The 20,528-nt window shown below is 39.4% G+C and overlaps 1 protein-coding gene across 1 annotated transcript in view; it reads right to left on the reverse strand.

Annotated features, from left to right (window-relative positions):
• NDST2 (N-deacetylase and N-sulfotransferase 2) overlaps positions 1 to 20,528 on the reverse strand; it is a 160,926-nt gene that overhangs the window by 24,257 nt on the left and 116,141 nt on the right. The window contains exons 3-4 of the mRNA XM_063434870.1: positions 5,186 to 5,273; positions 3,386 to 3,540 (exon numbers count right to left, since the gene is read on the reverse strand). Of these exons, the coding sequence (XP_063290940.1) occupies positions 3,386 to 3,540; positions 5,186 to 5,273 (243 nt within the window). The remainder of the gene's footprint in view (positions 1 to 3,385; positions 3,541 to 5,185; positions 5,274 to 20,528) is intronic.

Genomic DNA, 20,528 nt, shown 5'->3' on the forward strand with positions numbered 1-20,528 from the left:
TATCTATTTCTTCCTAGCTATTTGTAATTGTGCTACCAGGTGCCTAGAAAAAGCCATTAAGGGGCTGCCTACATTAGAAGTCCATTCTTAACGTACTCCCTAATAAACCACATTATGTCCATGCAGTCCACAAACACAATATAACCATAGACAAGCAGACAAGCACTGCATCTGACTGCAAGGACGGGGTATTTCTGAAGGGAAAAAAGGGACAGCTTTGAAATACGTCCAAGTGTACGTCTGTTTTGTCGGGTTTCCCGTTGACTAATAACAGATGGCTGCTGTACTTTACACTTGTGTAGTCACAGTTCAACAGTGGTAGTAGATCTGTCTATATATTAAAAGATCAAAACCACTTGTCTGTAAATGTGTCCTAGATTTAACAGATTTTTAACACTAGGATGGGCTTGTAATCTGTTCAAGATGAGCAATCTAGCAGATTAATAGTTAAAAGTAGTTTATTTTTAATAAAACAATATACATTTAGAGGCTGTGTTTTTTCCACTATTCTTCGCAACCTGTATATAATAGGAGATCTTCTCTGAAATGCATACTTTGAACATTTCAATTTAAACAGTTATTTTTGTATATACAAAGCTTGTCAAAGTCATACAAGTTATATGTTCTTATGGGGTTTAATATTCAGCTCTGCTTGAGAGCACGTTTCCCACAGTAAATGTAATTAAAAATAAAATAAATATCCATAAACCACTGAAAAAAAATTGAGGTACCATTATACAATTTATGGTGTTTGATGCAGACATGAGACACTGGAAAAATGATTGATGATTTAGTGTCAATCAGTTTACACATCCATTCCTGGGGTAGGCAAACTTTGGAACTCCAGGAGTTGTGGACTACATCCCCCATAATGCTCTTACAACCATAGGGCTGGTCAGCATCAGGGGAATGTAGTCCATAACATCTGGAGTTCTGAAGGTTGCCTACCCCTGGTCTGATCTATAATATTCAACCCACTGTTCTATGAACTCTGAATCTAATTGGAATGCCTCTCTCTTAGGATCAGGCAAAAGTTGCCAGATACACTGTAGTGTTGCCATAACAACCTAGGAATCAGAGTGATTTTACTAATGAACACACTTTTAATTTCCTTAAACTGCTTGATGGATGAAATCCATAATCCTCACTTAAATCAGATTGCTTCTGTAAGTGAAAAGCACCCTTAAGACTTGGTTTGAAGTTATTAGTAGGTAGGGGTTGCGGTGATGCTTTGAATTTTCGAACGCCTTTTCTTCGGTTCTTTGTGCTTTAGCAGAAATGCGCTTTGCATTCCTAATTAAGACTGGAAATCACAGAGAGGACAGGGCACAACTGTTTATTTTCTCTAGTACTATGCTTCGGGATCTTTAGATCTGAACCCGTTGATATCCTTGCATTTAGGGTTTCAAAATATATATTTTGAGCATTTTTAGGTGAAACTCTGATTACGTCTCCCACTGATTTCAACAGGTTTCAAAATGGACACTAAATATTTGCTGGTCGAGGTAGCAGAATTATAACCATAAACGTGTGTGTTGTGGGGCATCACGTGAAGGTACTTTTCTCCATAAACCGATAAAACCAATAATAATTAAGAGCTTGGCAAGTCTCTTTTTTCACTACCAATAGAAATCAGTTGGCCATCTAGCGAAAAATATACAGCTAAATGCTTCTTTATATGCATGTGTATCATGCTACTATTGAAGGCAAAAGTTACTACTTACACATAATGAATACAGAATACAGTCGCTTGTTGTCAATATATATATATACATATGAGAATGAGAGGGAGACACTATCAAATTCAATGAAAAAAACTGCCAGCAGTTTCAGTTTAAATTGTGCAATCTGTTCTTATTGACATTTATACTTAAGACAGTCCTTGCCTCCCATTCAGATGAACAGGAGAATTCCTGAGATCTCACAGTCTGTTCTTGGCCGAAGGAAACAGAGAAACAGAGATGTAGCTAGAATCCAGGTACAAATAATTACAGAAGGAGGTTTTTTTTTTTTTTTTTTTTAAATGCTTTTAATATATATCATGCATACACCCTGATGAGTCCTATTAAAAGGATACTGTAGTCACCAAAACAACCTTAGCTTAATGAAGCAGTTTTGGTGTATAAATCGTGCCCCTGTAGTCTCACTGCTCAATTCTCTGCAATTTAGAAATTAAATCACCTTGTTTATACAGCCCTAGTCACTCCTCCCTGCGTGTGACTTGCACAGCATTCCTAAACACTTCCTGTAAAGAGTCATCTAATGTTTACACTTTATTGCAAATACTGTTTAGACTAAAATGTCTTATCTCTTACTCTATTATTAGCTTGCTAGACCCGGCAGGAGCCTCTTGTATGCAATAAAAGTTCAATTTACAGAGCAGGAGATTTAAAAAAAAACAAACAAAAAAAAAAAAACACACCTTTTAAAGTAAGTTCTCTCTAATTAAAGCGAAACTATTTTTTCCTGCAGGATAGGTCACTCACAGCCAGGGGAGGTGTGGCTAGGACTGCATAAACTGAAACAATAGTGATTTAACTCCTGAATGCCAGATAATTCAGCAATGCAACTTCAAAGGCATAATCTATGCACCCAAACTGCTTCATTAAGCTAAAGTGGTTTTGGTGACTATAGTGTCATAGATATGTTGTTCAATAACACCAGTATACTTAAAGCAGTAAGCATGCAGAAGAGGGGAGCATCGCCTTGAAAAAGTCCTCAAATCTAGGTTTTAATGGACTACCGCCATTGGACCAAGATACCAAGTTTATATCCATAGCTGGGGATTATACCACGCAGACACATTAAATCAGAGCCAATGATCAGCTCCATACACCAAGTACAATTCCTTTTTGTTTTCTCCAATCAATAATCTACTTACTACACTATATCCTGCTCCTTGTCCTCTCTTCTCGTTGGATACTGACCTAGATTTAAGGACTTTTTCAAGGCACTGCTCCCATTCTTCTGTATACTTACTACGTACGACCAGGAAGGAGAGACTCTGGTTTGGGATGTCAATCCTGCCTACTTTACTACACGGACAGCGCTAAAAACCTACTAATCCTATCCTTAAAGCAGTGATGCGTGTGTAATACATACAGCACATGTAAACATGCCTCTGGTTCAAAGGTTCTTATAAACACTGCAGAGAAGTCTAACTCTTCTGGAGTATTTATACTAGAAATCTAGATGTGTTCTTTTTAATAGGTTTCTAAAACAATATTAGTTTGACTCCTATGTTCCCTAGATGTTACGGATTACATTTCTCCTTGTGCTTTGCCAGCATTATGGCTGTAAGAAAATTATGGGAGATGCAGTCCACAACATCTGGAGTGCCGAATGTTGCTTAGCCCAGGCATAGAAGACATGCAACAAACCTTACCAGTGCAAATTGCTTGTTGAGTTTCATCTGCTCTGCAAGGACCGTGACATTGTGGAATAAATGAGGCTGCATGTGACTCCACATATGGGGGAACCACCAGAACTCCTTTCTGTGTTGTAGCAGCATATCATCCCCTTCATCCTCCTCGTCCGTACCTGGGGACAAAGCAGCTGTGTAGAATACCAGATCACGGACACCTATCACTGCACATTAACATTTTATTTCCCCTCTATCAAAAGGAATTTGTGCGGACTGGACTTTTAAATCTTTCAAAACCAACTAACCCAGGTACAGTCACTGCTCTGTAACGTCACATTGATCTGCAGAATGTAGAAGTACAGAAGTCAGAGCTCTTTGTTGTTCATTTAATAGTATAGAGCAGTGATGGCGAACCTTTTTGAGCCCGAGTGCCCAAACCGCAATACATGCCAACTTTTTTTTCCTTAAAGTGCCAACACGGCAATTGCGTGTGTGTGAGGAGGTGCGTGTGTGTATGAGGGGTGCTGTGCAAGTGTGTGAGAGGGGTGCTGTGGGGGGATAGGGGTACTGCTGGGGGGGGGGGGGGTGGGGGGGGGGGATAGGAATACTGCTGGGGGGGTAGGAATACTGCTGGGGGGGATAGGGGTACTGCTGGGGGAGATAGGGGTACTGCTGGGGGGGATAGGGGTACTGCTGGGGGGGATAGGGGTACTGCTGGGGGGATAGGGGTACTGCTGGGGGGGATAGGGGTACTGCTGGGGGGGATAGGGGTACTGCTGGGGGAGATAGGGGTACTGCTGGGGGAGATAGGGGTACTGCTGGGGGAGATAGGGGTACTGCTGGGGGAGATAGGGGTACTGCTGGGGGGGATAGGGGTACTGCTGGGGGGGATAGGGGTACTGCTGGGGGGATAGGGGTACTGCTGGGGGGGATAGGGGTACTGCTGGGGGGGATAGGGGTACTGCTGGGGGGGATAGGGGTACTGCTGGGGGGGATAGGGGTACTGCTGGGGGGGGGTAGGGGTGCTTGGGGGGAAGAAAGGGAAGTGTTGTGTGGGAAATACTCATTAAAGGATCACTATAGGGTCAGGAACACAAACATGTATTCCTGACCCTATAGTGCTAAACCCACCATTTAGGTTGCTTTCCCCCCTTTACCCACCCTATAAAAGGATAAAGTTCACCTTACTTCCAGCGCCACGTGGGTCCCCCTCTTTGCGGCATCGAAATGGCCAATTTTTAGCGGGAAAACATTGGATTGGCTAAAATTGGCACAGGGGTGGGGCCAAATGCTGTTTTGCCCAATCAGGACCTCCTAGTAGAGATGCATTGAATCAATGCATCTCTACGAGGAAAATTCAGCGTCTCCATGCAGAGCGTGGGGACGCTGAACGACAGGGCTGCCTACTGTGCAGCACTGAGCCAGGAAGCCAGGAAGCTGAGGAGTGGCCACTTGGAGGTGTCCCTAGAGGCAATGTAAACACTGCCTTTTCTCTGAAAAGACAGTGTTTACATGAAAATGCCTGAAGGGAGCCATTATACTCACCAGAACTACTACATTAAGCTGTAGTTGTTCTGGTGACTATAGTGTCCCTTGAAATTGCTCATGTGTATTCACAATCGAATCCTGTATTACTGCTAATTGCAGTTTCAGATGTATTTTTGTGGCTGGGGTATTGGTAACTTCCCCACAGTTGCAAGTTTCATAAGAGACATTTACCTCTGTGAAGACGGAGTAGAGACAAATAATCAAAAATATAAAACAGTATCCTGGTTGAACCAGGATGGAAAGGGTTAAACATAGAAGTAATTATCACTTTACCTGTGTGATAGAATTTCCCAGAAAAGCCCAGGTTGAATGTGAAATTCGGAACTAGTGTTCTAAGCTTGCTTTGCGTGTTCAGCAGGGCCTGAGGTAAGAAACAAAAACACAAGTCAATATTAATGATATGTAAACTTGGGAATGAGTGAAGACGTCTCACAGTTCTTCACAAGTGGGTAATTTCCCTAAGCAGGAATGTATGAAAGTACAAAAGTTGGCCCAGAAGTATTATTACAATGAGAATGGAATTTCAAATTCTCTTGTTAGATTCACCATATTTTAGGACCCAGGCTCATGCAGCCCTAAATCCTGCACTGCCCCCAAAATGTTGAGGGACAACAACATTTCCCATGCTGAGGGACAACAACATTTCCCATCACAAGCTGAAATGGTAGAAATATAATATACATTATTGAGGATTAGGGGAGAGCTGGGATATTGGTAAAAAACCTAACCCTACGGGAAAGAGTCACACAGAGACTGGAGACATGGGTTCAAAGGACACTGCTTGATAACCCCAATGCTGGAGTCAGGGACTCCACGCATAGTCTTAATATAACCACTTTTTATTTTTCTTGTTTTACTGTTGTAAGAATTTCCAACGTATCATTATGACACAGTTTGTTTCCCATAAATAAAAATGCCACACCTGTTCATTACATAAATACTATTGCTTTTCTTATCTTTGCCAAATATAAAAACGTGTATGCCTACAGAACAACATAATATGAAGTAAAAGGCATCACTGAACAGAGAAAGTCCTGCAATCCTTAATTCTCAGCAGATGAACTCAACATCTGGTTGGACTTGATAAAGTATATTTTTTGAATAAGTACGTCCTTTTCATTTCCTCGTTTAATTGTGATCAGATTTATAGGGATTTCCAAAGTATTGTTGCGTCCCGTTTCTCATAGGGAAATATTTCATTACTGATCACTGTATAAATATGATTGCATTTCTTATAATTGCAAAACCATAAAAACTGGTATAAGTCGTAAATTATTTTCTTTCTAAACACGTTACGGACGTGTGTATCCCTGAAATTCATTGCGGTCATTCATGCATTATGATTCCTGCAAGACTTTCACAACTCCTAAATCCTGGACATGCAAGTCCAACAATGTACATCTGATGCTTATGACACAGACACACACAGACACACACAGACACACACAGACACACAAAAAAAATAATCAGGATGCCATTTACTTTATGGCATACTTCAAACACAACCACACAGAGCTCTGTAGTGGTTACAAGGTCAAGAATACTTAGACTCCATCTTATGATAAACAATTAGAAACTGATCTTATCTGGCTATGTTAGGCTCCCACAGTCCTTTGAATATCCATGTATATTCTATACGGAAGTTCTTACTGCTCCATTACCATAGCAACCCTCCACCAATGAATAGTGATCACATTGGCATAAAATCGACACTGCAATCTGCTTTAGTATAGGAGTGCAAACCGGAAGACATTTAAAAAAAAAAAAAAAAAAAAAAAGTGAATGTTAAAACGTTCATAGACTGCTGGGCATCAAGGGACGCCTGGTATCACAACCATTACAGTCCTTTGTAGTGTTTATGGTCCTTAGAGTATCTCTAAGTATAGATAAAACATTATAGCACTTAAGGGCTTCAAACATAGGAAAACGTGGGCTATTTAGAGCAACAGCACGGCTTGGAGATATCCAATGCGGATGGACTACATATTAGAGATCTAGTGAAATAAATAAATATAACATTTAAAAAAAATACAGGAAAAGTGATGCAATAAAAATAAAATAAAAAAACCAAAAAAAAAAAAAAAAAAAAAACAACAAACAAGCACTTTTGCATCCCAATATCTCAAGCAGGTAAATTATTTGGTAGGAAAATCAGATTAGCATGCTGCTAAGAAAATATGTGTAAGGGCCTACAAAATAATTGGCTCACAAAGCAAATCACGCCATTTTTATACAAATGAGTCCACTGAAAGCAAAATGACAGATGGAAGGTTAGGAAACAACTTAGCAAATGTGAATTGCAATCTCTTAAGAGTAAATGAAGCTATAAAACTGCAGTAGTTTCAGAGCTCATGTGACTCATTTTCAGCAACAAAGGAAAAAAAAAAAAAAAAAGAAGAAAATAAACTAATTTGTAATTTGTAGATCTAGGTATAGTGCGCATATATAACGATCCACAGAAAAAATTCAGTTTTTTTTTCCACCCAACAGTACTTTACAAAATGTATAAACTTATTTTATAGTATACTGGCTCGAAAACATCAATATTCAAAGATCATCCACAATGCTAATTTTAATTGCATTACTGAGAATAATTGCCTTGACTGGAGATTTTCCACACGATACACTCGAAAGTTGTCTATTGTTTTTTAATACTTTAACTATGCCATTGTTACAGTGTTAAACACACCATGGCTTCGCATCCCACCTACACTGCAATCGTGTTAGCAGATACAATATCAGCTGACAAGGTTCATTGATCTAAATTTAAGTGTTACGCAATTCATAGAATGGATGAGTCACAGTTAACCTACTAGGACTAGATGTCCGCTTGTGTAGGACCAGGCTTTGCTAGGCTAGCTTAGCCACATCAAAAAGTCAATTAGTTTAAAAAAAGAAAAAAAAGTGCCTAAGAAGCAATTGAACTAAATGTTAATTACTGCAAATGAGAAACAGACAGAAATCAGAGAAAGATATATGGGGATTTAATGCTGGTGTATCCCTTTAACCCCTTAAGGACCAAACTTCTGGAATAAAAGGGAATCATGACATGTCAGACATGTCATGGGTCCTTAAGGGGTTAAATAAAATAAACGTATGCCTCTTTTCTTGAGATGTACTGTACTACACAACGCCACAGATGTATAAACCATATGCCACCACTAGTTTGCTTCTTGCCAACATTCAAATAAAACATTGGTACACCGTTAAAATACTCAGCATTGCTATGACCCATATCAAATAGGCAATGTGCCGCACTGTTGTGTACTTTCTATTCTGAGTATAATATTCTAATCGTGTGTTCACATTACATAAAACAAACATAAAGGTAAGGTGTAAAGTGTTGTTAATACAACCAAGACCGGATCTGTATTATCCATGTTTGACAAAACCCCAGGAGGGGCGAAATGCGCCAGTGGACATGGCCCACTCAATACGTGAAGTCTTTGGAGACAGTTCTACCCAAACCATCTAGGGCAATACAGAGGGGGAAACTTGCAGTACTAATTCATAACCAAATGCGGGGAGATGCAAAGTTCCTGCATAGTCCATAGAAGGCTACAGCTTCTCACAATGTTCCACCAATTCTAGTTTAAGCCTTCTAATGCCTTGGGTTGTATTTTATCTGTGATAAACGTTATCATACTATGTTATTTCTTCCCTTTTTTCTATGGCGATAAAAGGAACAACCCATTTTATAAGAGGCAGCTCTAGGTTCGTGATTATCTACCAAACTGTGTACTACATTGATTACACAAGAGTATTTAGTGTGTATGCACTTAATGACAGACGAGCACTCTTTAGAGGTAATTTAAAATATATTGGTTGCATAATATACCTCACCTTTGTTTTATGCATTGTAAACACTTTGTTTGTGTATCCCCCAAAGTATACACCACTGCAAAGGTGTAGATGTTTGGTTTGTTAACGGAACGAATATAAGTTGATAATTGGTTTATTTATTCTGATCTTGTGTCAGTCTGCTCAATAAAACAAATAGGTCATTATCTTGCTGCACATCACAAGCAATTTAATTACTGGATCTCAGTTTCACATGGGAGCAATTTATAAAACCAAATGTCTCTGGGGAAAAGGACTAGAGTAATCGCAAATGAAAACATGTGTTGCAAAAATAGTTGGGGTAGTAGGGAGTGGAACGTCTACTAATTTATAATGCCAGTCCTCAGGTCAGCAGATAAATCACAATATAACAAACAGCACATCTGTACTTTCTCATAACTAGTGCAATATATTTTATTTTATACAATAAATGTCCTTGTTTTGGAAAACCTCTGGTAAATTATTCTCTGGTGATTGAAAAGACCAGTCCAGAGAAAGAATCAAAAGGAAGAACTTCAAGCCCCCTGTTGATATCGTGGGTGGCAGGGATAGGGTGCTTTTTACCATCGTAATTCGGTGCGTGCAATCAAATTATTTGCATTTGTAACTAATTTAACAGTGTCACATTATGTTATATTTGGGTTTATAGGTTCACCAGCAAGATCCCTAAATATTGTGTGTATATATTTTTCTGCAAAATCGGTTACCATATGGGAGGTAACCTTGGGAAGCTGTGTACCTATAAATTAAAGGGACACTAAAGTCACCTGAACAACTACATCTTAATGTAGTTGTTCAGGTGAGCTCTATAGCTCCCTGCAGGCATTTCAGAGAAAATACAGTGTTTACATTGATTGATAGGAATACCTCCAGTGGCAGTCACTCAGACGGCCACCAGAGGGACATCCTATCATGTATGGCCCTAAAAAAGGCCATGTACACGTCAGACGTATTATTATTATTATTGCCATTTATATAGCGCCAACAGATTCCGTAGCGCTTTACAATATTATGAGAGGGGGATTTAACTATAAATAGGACAATTACAAATAATCTTACGGGAACAATAGGTTGAAGAAGACCCTGCTCAATCGAGCTTACATTCTATAGGTATTAAAATATGTCTGACGTGTGCAGGAGAGAGAAGGCACTGTGTGCGCGCCTTCTCTCTCCTGCCTGTCAGAAGAAGAGAGGGGGCGGACAAAGACTGCGAGATGAGCTGTCAGTCAGCTCAGCTCACGGCCGCGCGGTAGTGCGCTCAGGACTTTATAGGGCGACATGAATGCCGCCCTATGAAGTCTGTGCGGCAAAGCCACACATGCGCACAAGGGAGCAATGACAATTCCGAATGGAAGCGTCTGATTGCTCCCTGCTCGCGCCCGCCTATTTAGTCATTTTGACGAAATAGGGGGCGCGGCTTCACGAGGCTCCCGGCGCTGGAACGAGGTAAGTAAAAAGAGCTGCCTGGAGTGTCCCCTTAAGTTATATTTTATAATTTTTGTTAATTCCCTGGTGTCAGGTGAAATTGTCACATTTTGATTTTCTAAAGTACCCAAGAGGAATGAGCTGCATCAATATTGATCAAAAGAGGCTCCACAAATTTTATTTAATATGTAAGCCTATTTTAAGTTGTATTCATAGATCGTTATTGTTTTAATGATTATGCTTCCTGCTAATTAAAAGAGCGCTGTAAGCACCATAACTACTACTCACTAAAGTGGTTATGGTGAAAGTCAGTTGGCTCCAACCTCTAGTTTGTATCAAATCTTTTGAGCATTTAGGCCAAAAAAAAATAGGCTCCCCTGGTGCCTTCGCCTAGCTCAAGCTTGTCAAACTCAAAGGCTAACATGGGCTAAATATAGACTAAGTTTATGTAGGCCGCAAAAAAAACTAAAACTTCAGCTATCATAGAAACAGGTTTATTTTGAAAAGTACAGAATAAAAAAAAGCTGGCTATGTGTGCATGTGTGGCAAAACGCTGCCGGGCCAATCGGCATCTCCATGGGGAGCGTTCAGCACCCCATGCAGACCCAATCTAATATACTGCTCCCTGACCCCCATTCTAACACACTGTCCCACAAATCCAATGCATTGGCCCCAAATCGAATAAACTGCCTCCCCCCCCCCCCCCCCATTCTAATACATTGCCCCCAAATCCAATACACTGCCCCCTCCCCCCCATTCTAATACATTGCCATCAAATCCAATACACTGCCCACTCCTTCCTCCACTCATTTAATACACTGTCCTCCCTTTCCCAGTTTAACACCCCCCTCCCACCACTCTAATTAAATTAATACACTGCCCCATATTAATACACTGCCCCACTCCCTCCCTCAATGTAATACATTGGCCCCCTTCCTCCCCCCCCAATTTAACACACTACACAGGAAGGTCCCCAAACCCCTCTTCCCCTACTTTAAGATGAGCTGCCAATCCTCCAGGTCCAGCCCTGCTCTTCTCAGCTCAAGCAGTACAGACGCTCTTCTGACACGGTGACCAGGAGAGAAGGGAGAGTGGGCTGGCATGCGGGAGCACGCAGTCAGTGGGAGGGAAGACAAGAATATCTTTCCTGTCTTGCAGCTGTTCACAACCACAGTACAAAACGGCCCAGGGGCAGGTGGGCCGTAAATATATCCATTTTGGGCCGCATGTGGCCCGCAAGTTGGACATGCTTGGCCCAGTCCCTCTGACGCTGCTCCAATAAAAAGGAAGTAGACTTTTCACAATAATCCATCCAAATTGTTATGACTATGTCATGCTAGAATGCTTGAGACAAGTTAATAAAAATTTTTTAATAAATAAAAAACGGTTTGACATGAACCAATGGAACATGGCCCACAGACTCTTTCCACCAGAATTTCTACAATCTCTACAAGTAACATGTTATGGTGCTCACTGTGCCCTTTTAAGATTGCATAACAATTGCAAAGTTTTGACTGCTCTAGTGTGTACGACTCTCAGCTTGCCCATAATGTGAAAGTTCCACATTACTACTACTGATCTATTGGGAACACAACTGCAGCCATATACAGTAACTACTTATAAATAAAATTAAAATATATTATGTGCATGAAAAACACTTTTTTTACGTTAACAATCAAGATTGCAAGAGCGTGCATTTTCTAAAACCAAACAAGCAAAATAGTGCTCAACTGGGGAGGTAACTAACTCTACAAATAAATAAAGAACGCAGGAATGAGGGTAGGCTTTAAAAAGGTTATTCTGCACATGCATACTTTTGGTATGAGTCTGCCTTAGCACTGGGTCAAACCCAATTAAAGGATTTTATACATCAAACCAGTCTCGGGGGAAATCTTCATTGGAAGGTCATGTCTAATGAAGTAGCAAAACCTTATTTAGTAACACATCTCCATAGCAATCCTGTTTGCTATTCCGTATCCAGCGAGAAGCATAAATTCTGCTTTCCTTCATTTCTCCAGCCAAGAGCAACATCCTTGTGCCAATACTTACAGCAACAGCCATTCTGATATCACAGCTACTTTGCCTCAAATGTCGAACGCATGAGTCGCTTAAATAAATAAGTAAGAGGTGGGAAGGCCACGGGACACTGCTTCCACCTCTTAGAAGACAAATTAACACGTGATACAAGAGTTTATTTAGAACGCCTGGCTGTGTGTACTTCCAAGGGATTGTCTGTGTATTTACATTGCACGTTTATCTATAGAGGACAGATATATCTCTCTCAAAATTTCAAGTCCTAGGCTACTAGCCAGGCCTCAAAAATGACTTGCCACTTCATGCTATGAATCCTGCAAGCTTGCAGTGTTGAGTGACTTTTAAAGGGACATTACAGTCACCAAAACAACTACAGTTTAATGTAGTTGTTCTGGTATGTACTGACTGTCACTGCATGCATTTTAATGTAAACACTGCCTTTCCAGAGAAAAGTGTTTGCATTACTGCCTAGGAACACCTCTAGTGGCAGTTACTTAGATGGTCACTAGAGATGTTTCCTGGGTCAGTGCTGCACAATGTGCAGCAGTAACATTCAGCATCATGCTGAACACTCCTCAGAGATGCATTGATTCAATACATCTCTATGAGGAGATGCTGATTGGCACAGCACAGCATATTGATAGCCTTCCAATGCTTTTCTATATAAAACTTTATAATTTCAACCAAGGAGGCAGAGCTGCATCAATTTTAAAACCGAAATAGATCACTGTAACAAATTTCCTGGTGGCAGTGGTCCACAAATCTTTATACACATATCAATGCACACCAAATTTCTGTTTACTGTTCTAGAATTCAATTTAATTAGTATAATAGAGAGCGAGTCACATATCCTCCACATTATATATCTAATCACAAATATACACTAAGATAACGCACCAATACCTACCACATATATACACAAGTATAAAATAAAATGTAAGGACATATATGGATTACAAAACAAATGAAATAGATAAAAAATAAAATAAAAAAAAATTCCACATACACTTTATATGCTAGAGATTTGTGTGAAGCATTATGTTAATCTCCTAACGTCACAATAAAAACTCTCCTTGGCATTTGAGGTTTATCCAATCTTTTCAAGAAATCAATTCTCCCGAGCATTACCAGTTCTTACACGGTCAGGCATTTGGCTCCTTAACATACTAGGACATGTCCTTTTCTTCTCAAAATTGTTGAACCGGTGGAATATCATCTAAATGTGGATGGATATCTCTTTAACAACTGGGATTCCTCCCCATCTCCAAAATTAATGTTGCTGGGGAGACAAAGTCAGGGCCCTGATCTGGTTTCTGAGAGCCCCTGTCTGATTTAAAAGAACACGCCAAGATCCATAATGTGGTTACGGCACCAGGATTGTACTAGCATCCACCCCCATGTAAGTAGTCAAACTGTATGATTCTTTACCTGGAAGAATAGCTTGATTTCTTACCTTGGGGTCTGCGGGCATGCTGCTCCCCGACCTCCGCTACATAAACCAGAGAACCAGAAGCTCCTGTTTATCACACTCGACCAAGGAGCTAAGCTACACACCACCGGGTTTACCTCGGACAGAGAGCTTTCGCCTGAGAGAGGTGAGAAGCGATGCTTGGCATTCGAAAACTTTTATTGCCTTGCAAAGACTTCTCATTGAGCTGCATTAAGAAGCCTGTGATTGGACAGTCATGAAGTCTGGGCTGGATTAGAAGGGGAGGGTTGCAAAGGCTGCAGACACAAGATCTGCAGCTTTTGCAAGCTGTTTTTAGACATAACCACAATGAAAAAAAATACATAATTAAAGGCATGCATGTTTCATTTGGGGGTATTTCTACTAAACAGTGATTTTTATTGTTGTATTTGAACAGAGTAGTGTTCCTTCAAGCATCTTTCATTAGTAACCTTGAGTGTCCTTACAAAATCTGCAATTGTGCTTTTTCGCCCTCATCATTTGTAAAATTTAAAAATAAATAACCAATTCCCTATTTTCTGATAACCTATTCTACTGATTTTCCAGGTTAGGTAATGACAAAGTATGTAAATGTAATGATTAAATAAACAAGACGCAGAGTTCTGAATAGCAAGCAAAAATAAGGCTGGAAGGGGCTAAAAATTTGTAGCCACTGTTCTTTTGCTACTTCGCAACATCCCTTGCTTTACAACTATTGGCTTTGTTCATACCAAGTAGAAGAGGTTGGTGGGTTGGCTGAACCGTGGTTTTGATCTGTATAATTAGCCATTCAAACATTTGGGAATTTGAATCCAAATAAAGATGTATGGAGGAAAGCCAAGTTAATATTCAGATATGTGCGCACATACCGAAGTGTGACGTAATACTAAAACAAAAGAAAGACGGGGTGGCACTTAATCATAAAAATCACAGGGTGCTAACTGAGCATGGGTCCGCATACCCCAATCAATCAGATACCAAAATAAAAAAAATATCAGGCACTCACTGTGATAACTTCAAGAAGATTTAAGGGACATGCCAACGTTTCAACCTGTTCCCAAGTTTTTATCAAGCTTGATAAAGACCTGGGTACAGGTCGAAACGTAGCCGTGTCCATTAAATCTGCTTGATGATACTAAAACAGACATTTTAAAAAGAAAGAAAAAAAAAAAACATTTGATGCACAGTTTAGCTATGGGTTGCCTTTTTTCTTCCTGAAAGTTCTTAGAATTTTCAGTTTACATTGTATGACAGACTGTCCTGGCACAGTCAGAGCATATCATGTAAATTAATTTAAACCCCACAGTGCTGTGCGAACAGTCGCTACGAGGGCATGTGCATGTGTAGCATTGCCCCTGCAGATGCCCAAGCATGCATGTGAACACCCAGAGCATCATGGCATGATGTCAATGATCTGGACACAGATGTGCGGCAAAGGTAATTTTATACTTGCTTCTGCCGCAAAACTCGCCCCAGTATTTTAAACTCGCCCCATTTTAACAGCGTTTACTAGAGACTGAAGAACTGTCCCCTTATGAGAAGCGACAGTTCTTGTAAGATGTCTGAAAACATCCAAATTTTAACGTTTTGCATCTTGGGCAGAACATTAACTTAAGGCACAGACATGTTCAAATTCTTAAATTACCAAGATCTCGTAAGAAAAAAACAAACAAACAAACAAAAAACCACAACAACCAGAAATTGTTTTTTTCTTCCCTTATGGGTAAATATGTATTTTTTAAGATAGCAGGCATAGCTTACACTGCTTACATGCATTTTTCATTGAGGACAGAATGAGAAATGATATATAAAACCAGAGTACTGCAGAGCCGGTGACAGCAAAACATAAAATAACATTATCTATTGGCAGACAATTTGCTTACGTCAGAGAGTGCATGCTAAGAGCTTTGAGTTCCTTTGGGAAGAAACATATAGATTATTAGCCCTCTGGTAATTATGTCAACATATGTTTAATGTGCTGCGTTTTGCTACTGCAAAGTATTTTACTCAATCGGTGATAGACTTCTTCACCGTTTCACTCTACCAAAATTGATTCTAAAAAGATTTTAAAGGGTACCTGAGATTTCAGACACAAAACACCAAATGGGTGCGAGTATAGACAAAAATAATTAAGCTGTGGGAAGTTTTGTCTCTCCATATCAGCACAATTTAGCTAAATGTTTTATTTAAACTATAATATTGTATTAAGTGAATAATGATCTCAGCAGATAAAAGTAATATGAAATCCAATCTAAAAAGCTCCACTAGAATCATTACTTCCAGTAAACCATAAGAAATTATAATTTTATATTTGTTTTTTTAAATCTGAGAATGATGCAAACGACATGCAGTGCATAATAGAATCTCCACCCCCCCCCCCCTCTAGCCCCATGTGTATAAAAGGGGCAAGTGGTGAAGGAGTTAAGGGATAATAAGTGAAGCCCTAAGTGTTGCGAGATGTAGCATTATGACTTGCCTATTTGTTTGGATGCCTTTTATGGCCCTTTGGAAATGCCATAAGCACACAAAGAAAACAGCATTATTACTTTTCAGAAGCATGGAGGTGAAAAATCAAATATTTCTCAATAGGCATCATTGATCCATGAGCCAAAGTGTACAAAATGGGCTGCATAAAACTATTCCCTACTGGTAGGAAAATGTGGCGTGTGGTGAACAAGCAGCATGGCAATTTATGTTTTTCAAGCAGACGGGCACAGAAAATAAGAGAGGGAGGAGAGTCAACGTTCTGTCTTCAATCCACCCAAAACATTCAGTGAAGCTTGCCTCCCTATGAATAGATTATCCACTTTTACTTTACCCCCTACTACAGAGGTTGACAAATTAATGAAGACATTAAAGGCAAGATGTGTCACTTAAGAAAAATAGAAAAAAAAAAATATACAAATACAAAAAAAAAAAAAAAAAAAGGGGGAAAGAGGAATATTAAGCAGCCACAAAACTGAGAGGCCCTCGATTAAAAACAAAAAACAAAAACAAAGACACACAGGCACAAAAAAAAGCACCGACAAATGATAAACAAGATAGGGGACAAACAAAAAACAATATATGGTCAAAGAACATAAGTAGTGATGACTCAAGTCTGTTCTTCGTTCAGAGGACATGGTATAAAAGAAACAGGGGGTGTGGGGGACAACAATGTAGCAAAATTCTGTAAAGCAAAAAAAGATGTAGAAACATATCAACAGACTATAACACTCAAAATGTGAAAAGTTGTGCTAAGCGCTAAATGACACGTAGAGGCAGTGCAATTCCCTCCTATGGTAGAGTATATGTAACAGGTATAGCTTGAAAAAAATGTGTTGGAAAAACAGACAAAGCACTGGATCTTGTGTACTATACAAAGATCATAGTACAATATACCATAGAGCCAAACTGATCTATGTCATTTGAGCAGTACAATAACTGCAACATGGGCGAGGATTGTAGGCTTGATTTTAATAATTTGGTTCTCCGAAAATGACATACCACAAAGAGAAACAGACCAATAGTGCAGCCAAACATATCGATATGATAAAAATGATAACAAAAGATGTAATTTATAGGGTATTGAGCATTTCAGTGTTTACAGTAGAAAAGATTTGCCAACATGGAATTTTGTGTTTATTTTCTGCAGCTGCCCATCTGATTTAATTGTGGAACCGTATCCTTAGAAATCAACTGTCTGATGTCAGAGACTGTTGCAGTTAATTAAGGGGTTAAGTAACTAACATGTCATTCGTATTACACTGGATAGAGTCTGAGGCAAGATGATAAAACGTTAAAAGTATTTTGCGCCCCTAATTAGGTCCAGCAGGCTTCTCGAGATCCCTTAATATCCCCTGGTCAGTATTAAGGGTCACACATGTAAGCCGGCTCAGAATATCCATTCCAATTACAGCCAAAGGGCCAGGAGAAACACTCAGAACTGCTTCCTATGATTTGTTTTGGCAGAATGCCCGAACCATTTATTTTTGGGAGGCCCTCTGCTCCTTCTAATGCCAGTGGAGTAAAACATGTAAACAGTGTTATATAATATTTCTTTTCAAAAACGCATTTGGAATTTTCATACTTGCACAGAGCTTAAAGGAAAAGTAGAGTTTTATGCCAAGTGAGCCTTTTATCACATTAAGTGGATATTCTATTAAAGCCAATGCTTGTATGAAATGTTTATGCTAAATGACCCGTTGCGGAAATAATTATAACCCTTTAGCTGTAATATAGATCCTCTCTCAGCTTCAACTGTTTGCACATAACATCCAGGAAGTACAAATTATTTGAGGTTCCTTTAAGAAACGTGAGACAATTTTTCCTGCAATTTTTTTCTCCTGGTAGGCAAAATCATCTTAAAGGAGCAGCATCATTAGCAATAATTCTGCTTGATGCTAATATAGTGTGCTAAATAACCAAAACACTGCATAAAGCCGCTAGGCATAAACGGGAAACTTGTTGTAGCTTGAAATATAACTTTTTCAAAACAAAGCTGCTTCTTTTTCCTTATACAAATTTAAAAAAAAATTAAAACCTGATTAAATGCAAAACTACAGGTGAAACAGAAATAATTATAGTGAGTCAGGAACTGTAAAGTCAGATCATTCCGGTCAAAGTAAGCAGACAACGGATAGGCCAAGTGAAATAATTTTTCTAGTTTATCTCCTTATTTGACTAGTGAATAAGTGGCATAGTTTGTCACAAGTCAGCCTCCACGGCAACACATTTTTATTTTTCTCCAAAAGAACATGCAGGTCTTCAGATATCTCTTGAGGTGCTGCGAATTGATCTATAAAAACAAGTTTCTGGTAATGTCACCATTAGAAATATCCTCCGCTAATCCTAAGTAGCCAACGTTTATAAAATTGTGCTCATCAGATACACATTAGAGGTAAATTCTCAAGCGATTCACTTATTAGACTTTATAATGGTGTCATTAAACTTTTTTCCCCTTTTCTTATGTGCTCATACACTCGCCAGTCACAAATGAGTATTGTAAAGCCAAGAGCCGTTCGAAGCATTAAAAAATGATAACTACATGAATGAGGAGAAGCAGTCTTTGATTGCTAGTAAAGTCAGCCGTGTCACTGACCTTATGACTGCACACCGTATCCTGCAAAAGGAATCCTTAGATGTTTTACAATTGCAACAACCTAATAAATCTAATGATGAGAGAAGTAATAATGATACAAGCATGTTGAGCAGTCTGAACGTAAGCCAGTTAGTCATCTAGCCATGCTTCATTCGAATTCAGCTTTAAAGGCGACAGATCGACAGTGGAAGGCAAACTGAGGAGGTTTAAAATTCTTCTGAAGCCAGTGGATTTAGAGGTTAACTGGAGTTACCATGACAGCACATCTGCCGGCTGATACACCCCAGACCAGAAGGATATTTAATCTAGTACTGAGAACAGTGACTCCAAAAACAGCTTGACAGCATAAACCTTAGGAACAAACACGGCAAATGGACCAAGACATTGGTCTATAGTTACATAGATTTGTTGCTGGTAAATTACTCCATATTTAACACAGCCAGATTTTCTCTATCAATATATAGCTAGTGTATGTACGTAAGCGTGTATGTACATACACATATACATATATATAATTGCATATATACACATATACTTTCAAATCAGATTTGATACAACATGCTGGAATTAACCCTACCTATTTAAATAAAGTATAAAGATAAAAAATAGAAATATGCAAAAATAATACAGTAAACTAAAATCAGGGAAAAATATGAAACAGCAGCACTTGCACACTCAAATGTTTGCCGCAGGAACACCTCTCTCAGAACAAAGATACTTTGGCCAGTTGGGAATTTCTCATTCAGGTCTATGTTTTTTTTTTTTTTAATTTCTTTTAATTCCATAACCTTTGTCCAGCAGGGGGCTACGAGATATGTAGTTTAGTCCCAAGCAGCATTTAGACTCAGATTAACGGGACTGCTTTATATGTTCTATCGTGACTGTAATAAATGTATTTATGGCCAAGGAGGGGGCGCCTTACATAGCTCAAGGCCAGGAACCCGCCCGGGTCTGCCCACAAGGCTGGCCCCAACTCTGTCTACAGGGCCCGCCTCTCATTCCACCACCACTATGCAAACATTTAGAGCTGCAGCAGGGAGTGTAGTGTATGTGTATAGGGAACCAGTGTGTATGTAAGGAGTGCAGTGTTTGTAGTCTATGCAGTGTGAGAACAAAACCTAGACTCTGAGAAGTGATTGGTATGCAACTTTTTATGACCCTCCGAGCTATAGAAAATCTGTAACTCATCAGGGTTACTATAACCCTTATTATAGGGGTGATCTTCCTTGTGTAATATGCCCTATTCGGTACTGTAGAGAAGGACCCCTTCTCAATTTGCAGTAAAACCTGAAAAAAGGTTTTACTCAACTAGAACCAAGCACCAGCCAAAACTCCCGGTGCTAATGTTTTGCGCCCCTCGGACGCAAACTTGACCATTTTGCAGGCTCAGACACAAGGCAAGTGGAGGGAGGAAGGGTTTTTCAACCGAAAAATAAAATAAAATAAAAAACACAACCACAAAGAACTGTGGAATAGAAGCAGATGGGAGGGATGAAACAATACACATACTGACTACTTCAGTGATTTGAAGTGGTCATGGTAGTAGGCGTCATGGTGGTTGGAGTAACCCTTTAAGTCTGAAATTGGCAGCAGGTTTACATAGGTGAACTTTAAAAACTTAAAACAAATTTGGCATGACTGCCACTTTGTAACATTGACAAATACAACATTTTTGATTGTGCAGGAAAAACATTATAATAAAATGTTCATAACCGACATTACTTAATAGGAATGACGTGCTCCGCTAAACCTTCAAAGTAAGGTCGAAGGCAAGTCTCAATTATTAGCAC

Source organism: Pelobates fuscus, chromosome 10 (genome assembly GCF_036172605.1).
Source record: "Pelobates fuscus isolate aPelFus1 chromosome 10, aPelFus1.pri, whole genome shotgun sequence".
Lineage (NCBI taxonomy): Eukaryota > Metazoa > Chordata > Amphibia > Anura > Pelobatidae > Pelobates > Pelobates fuscus.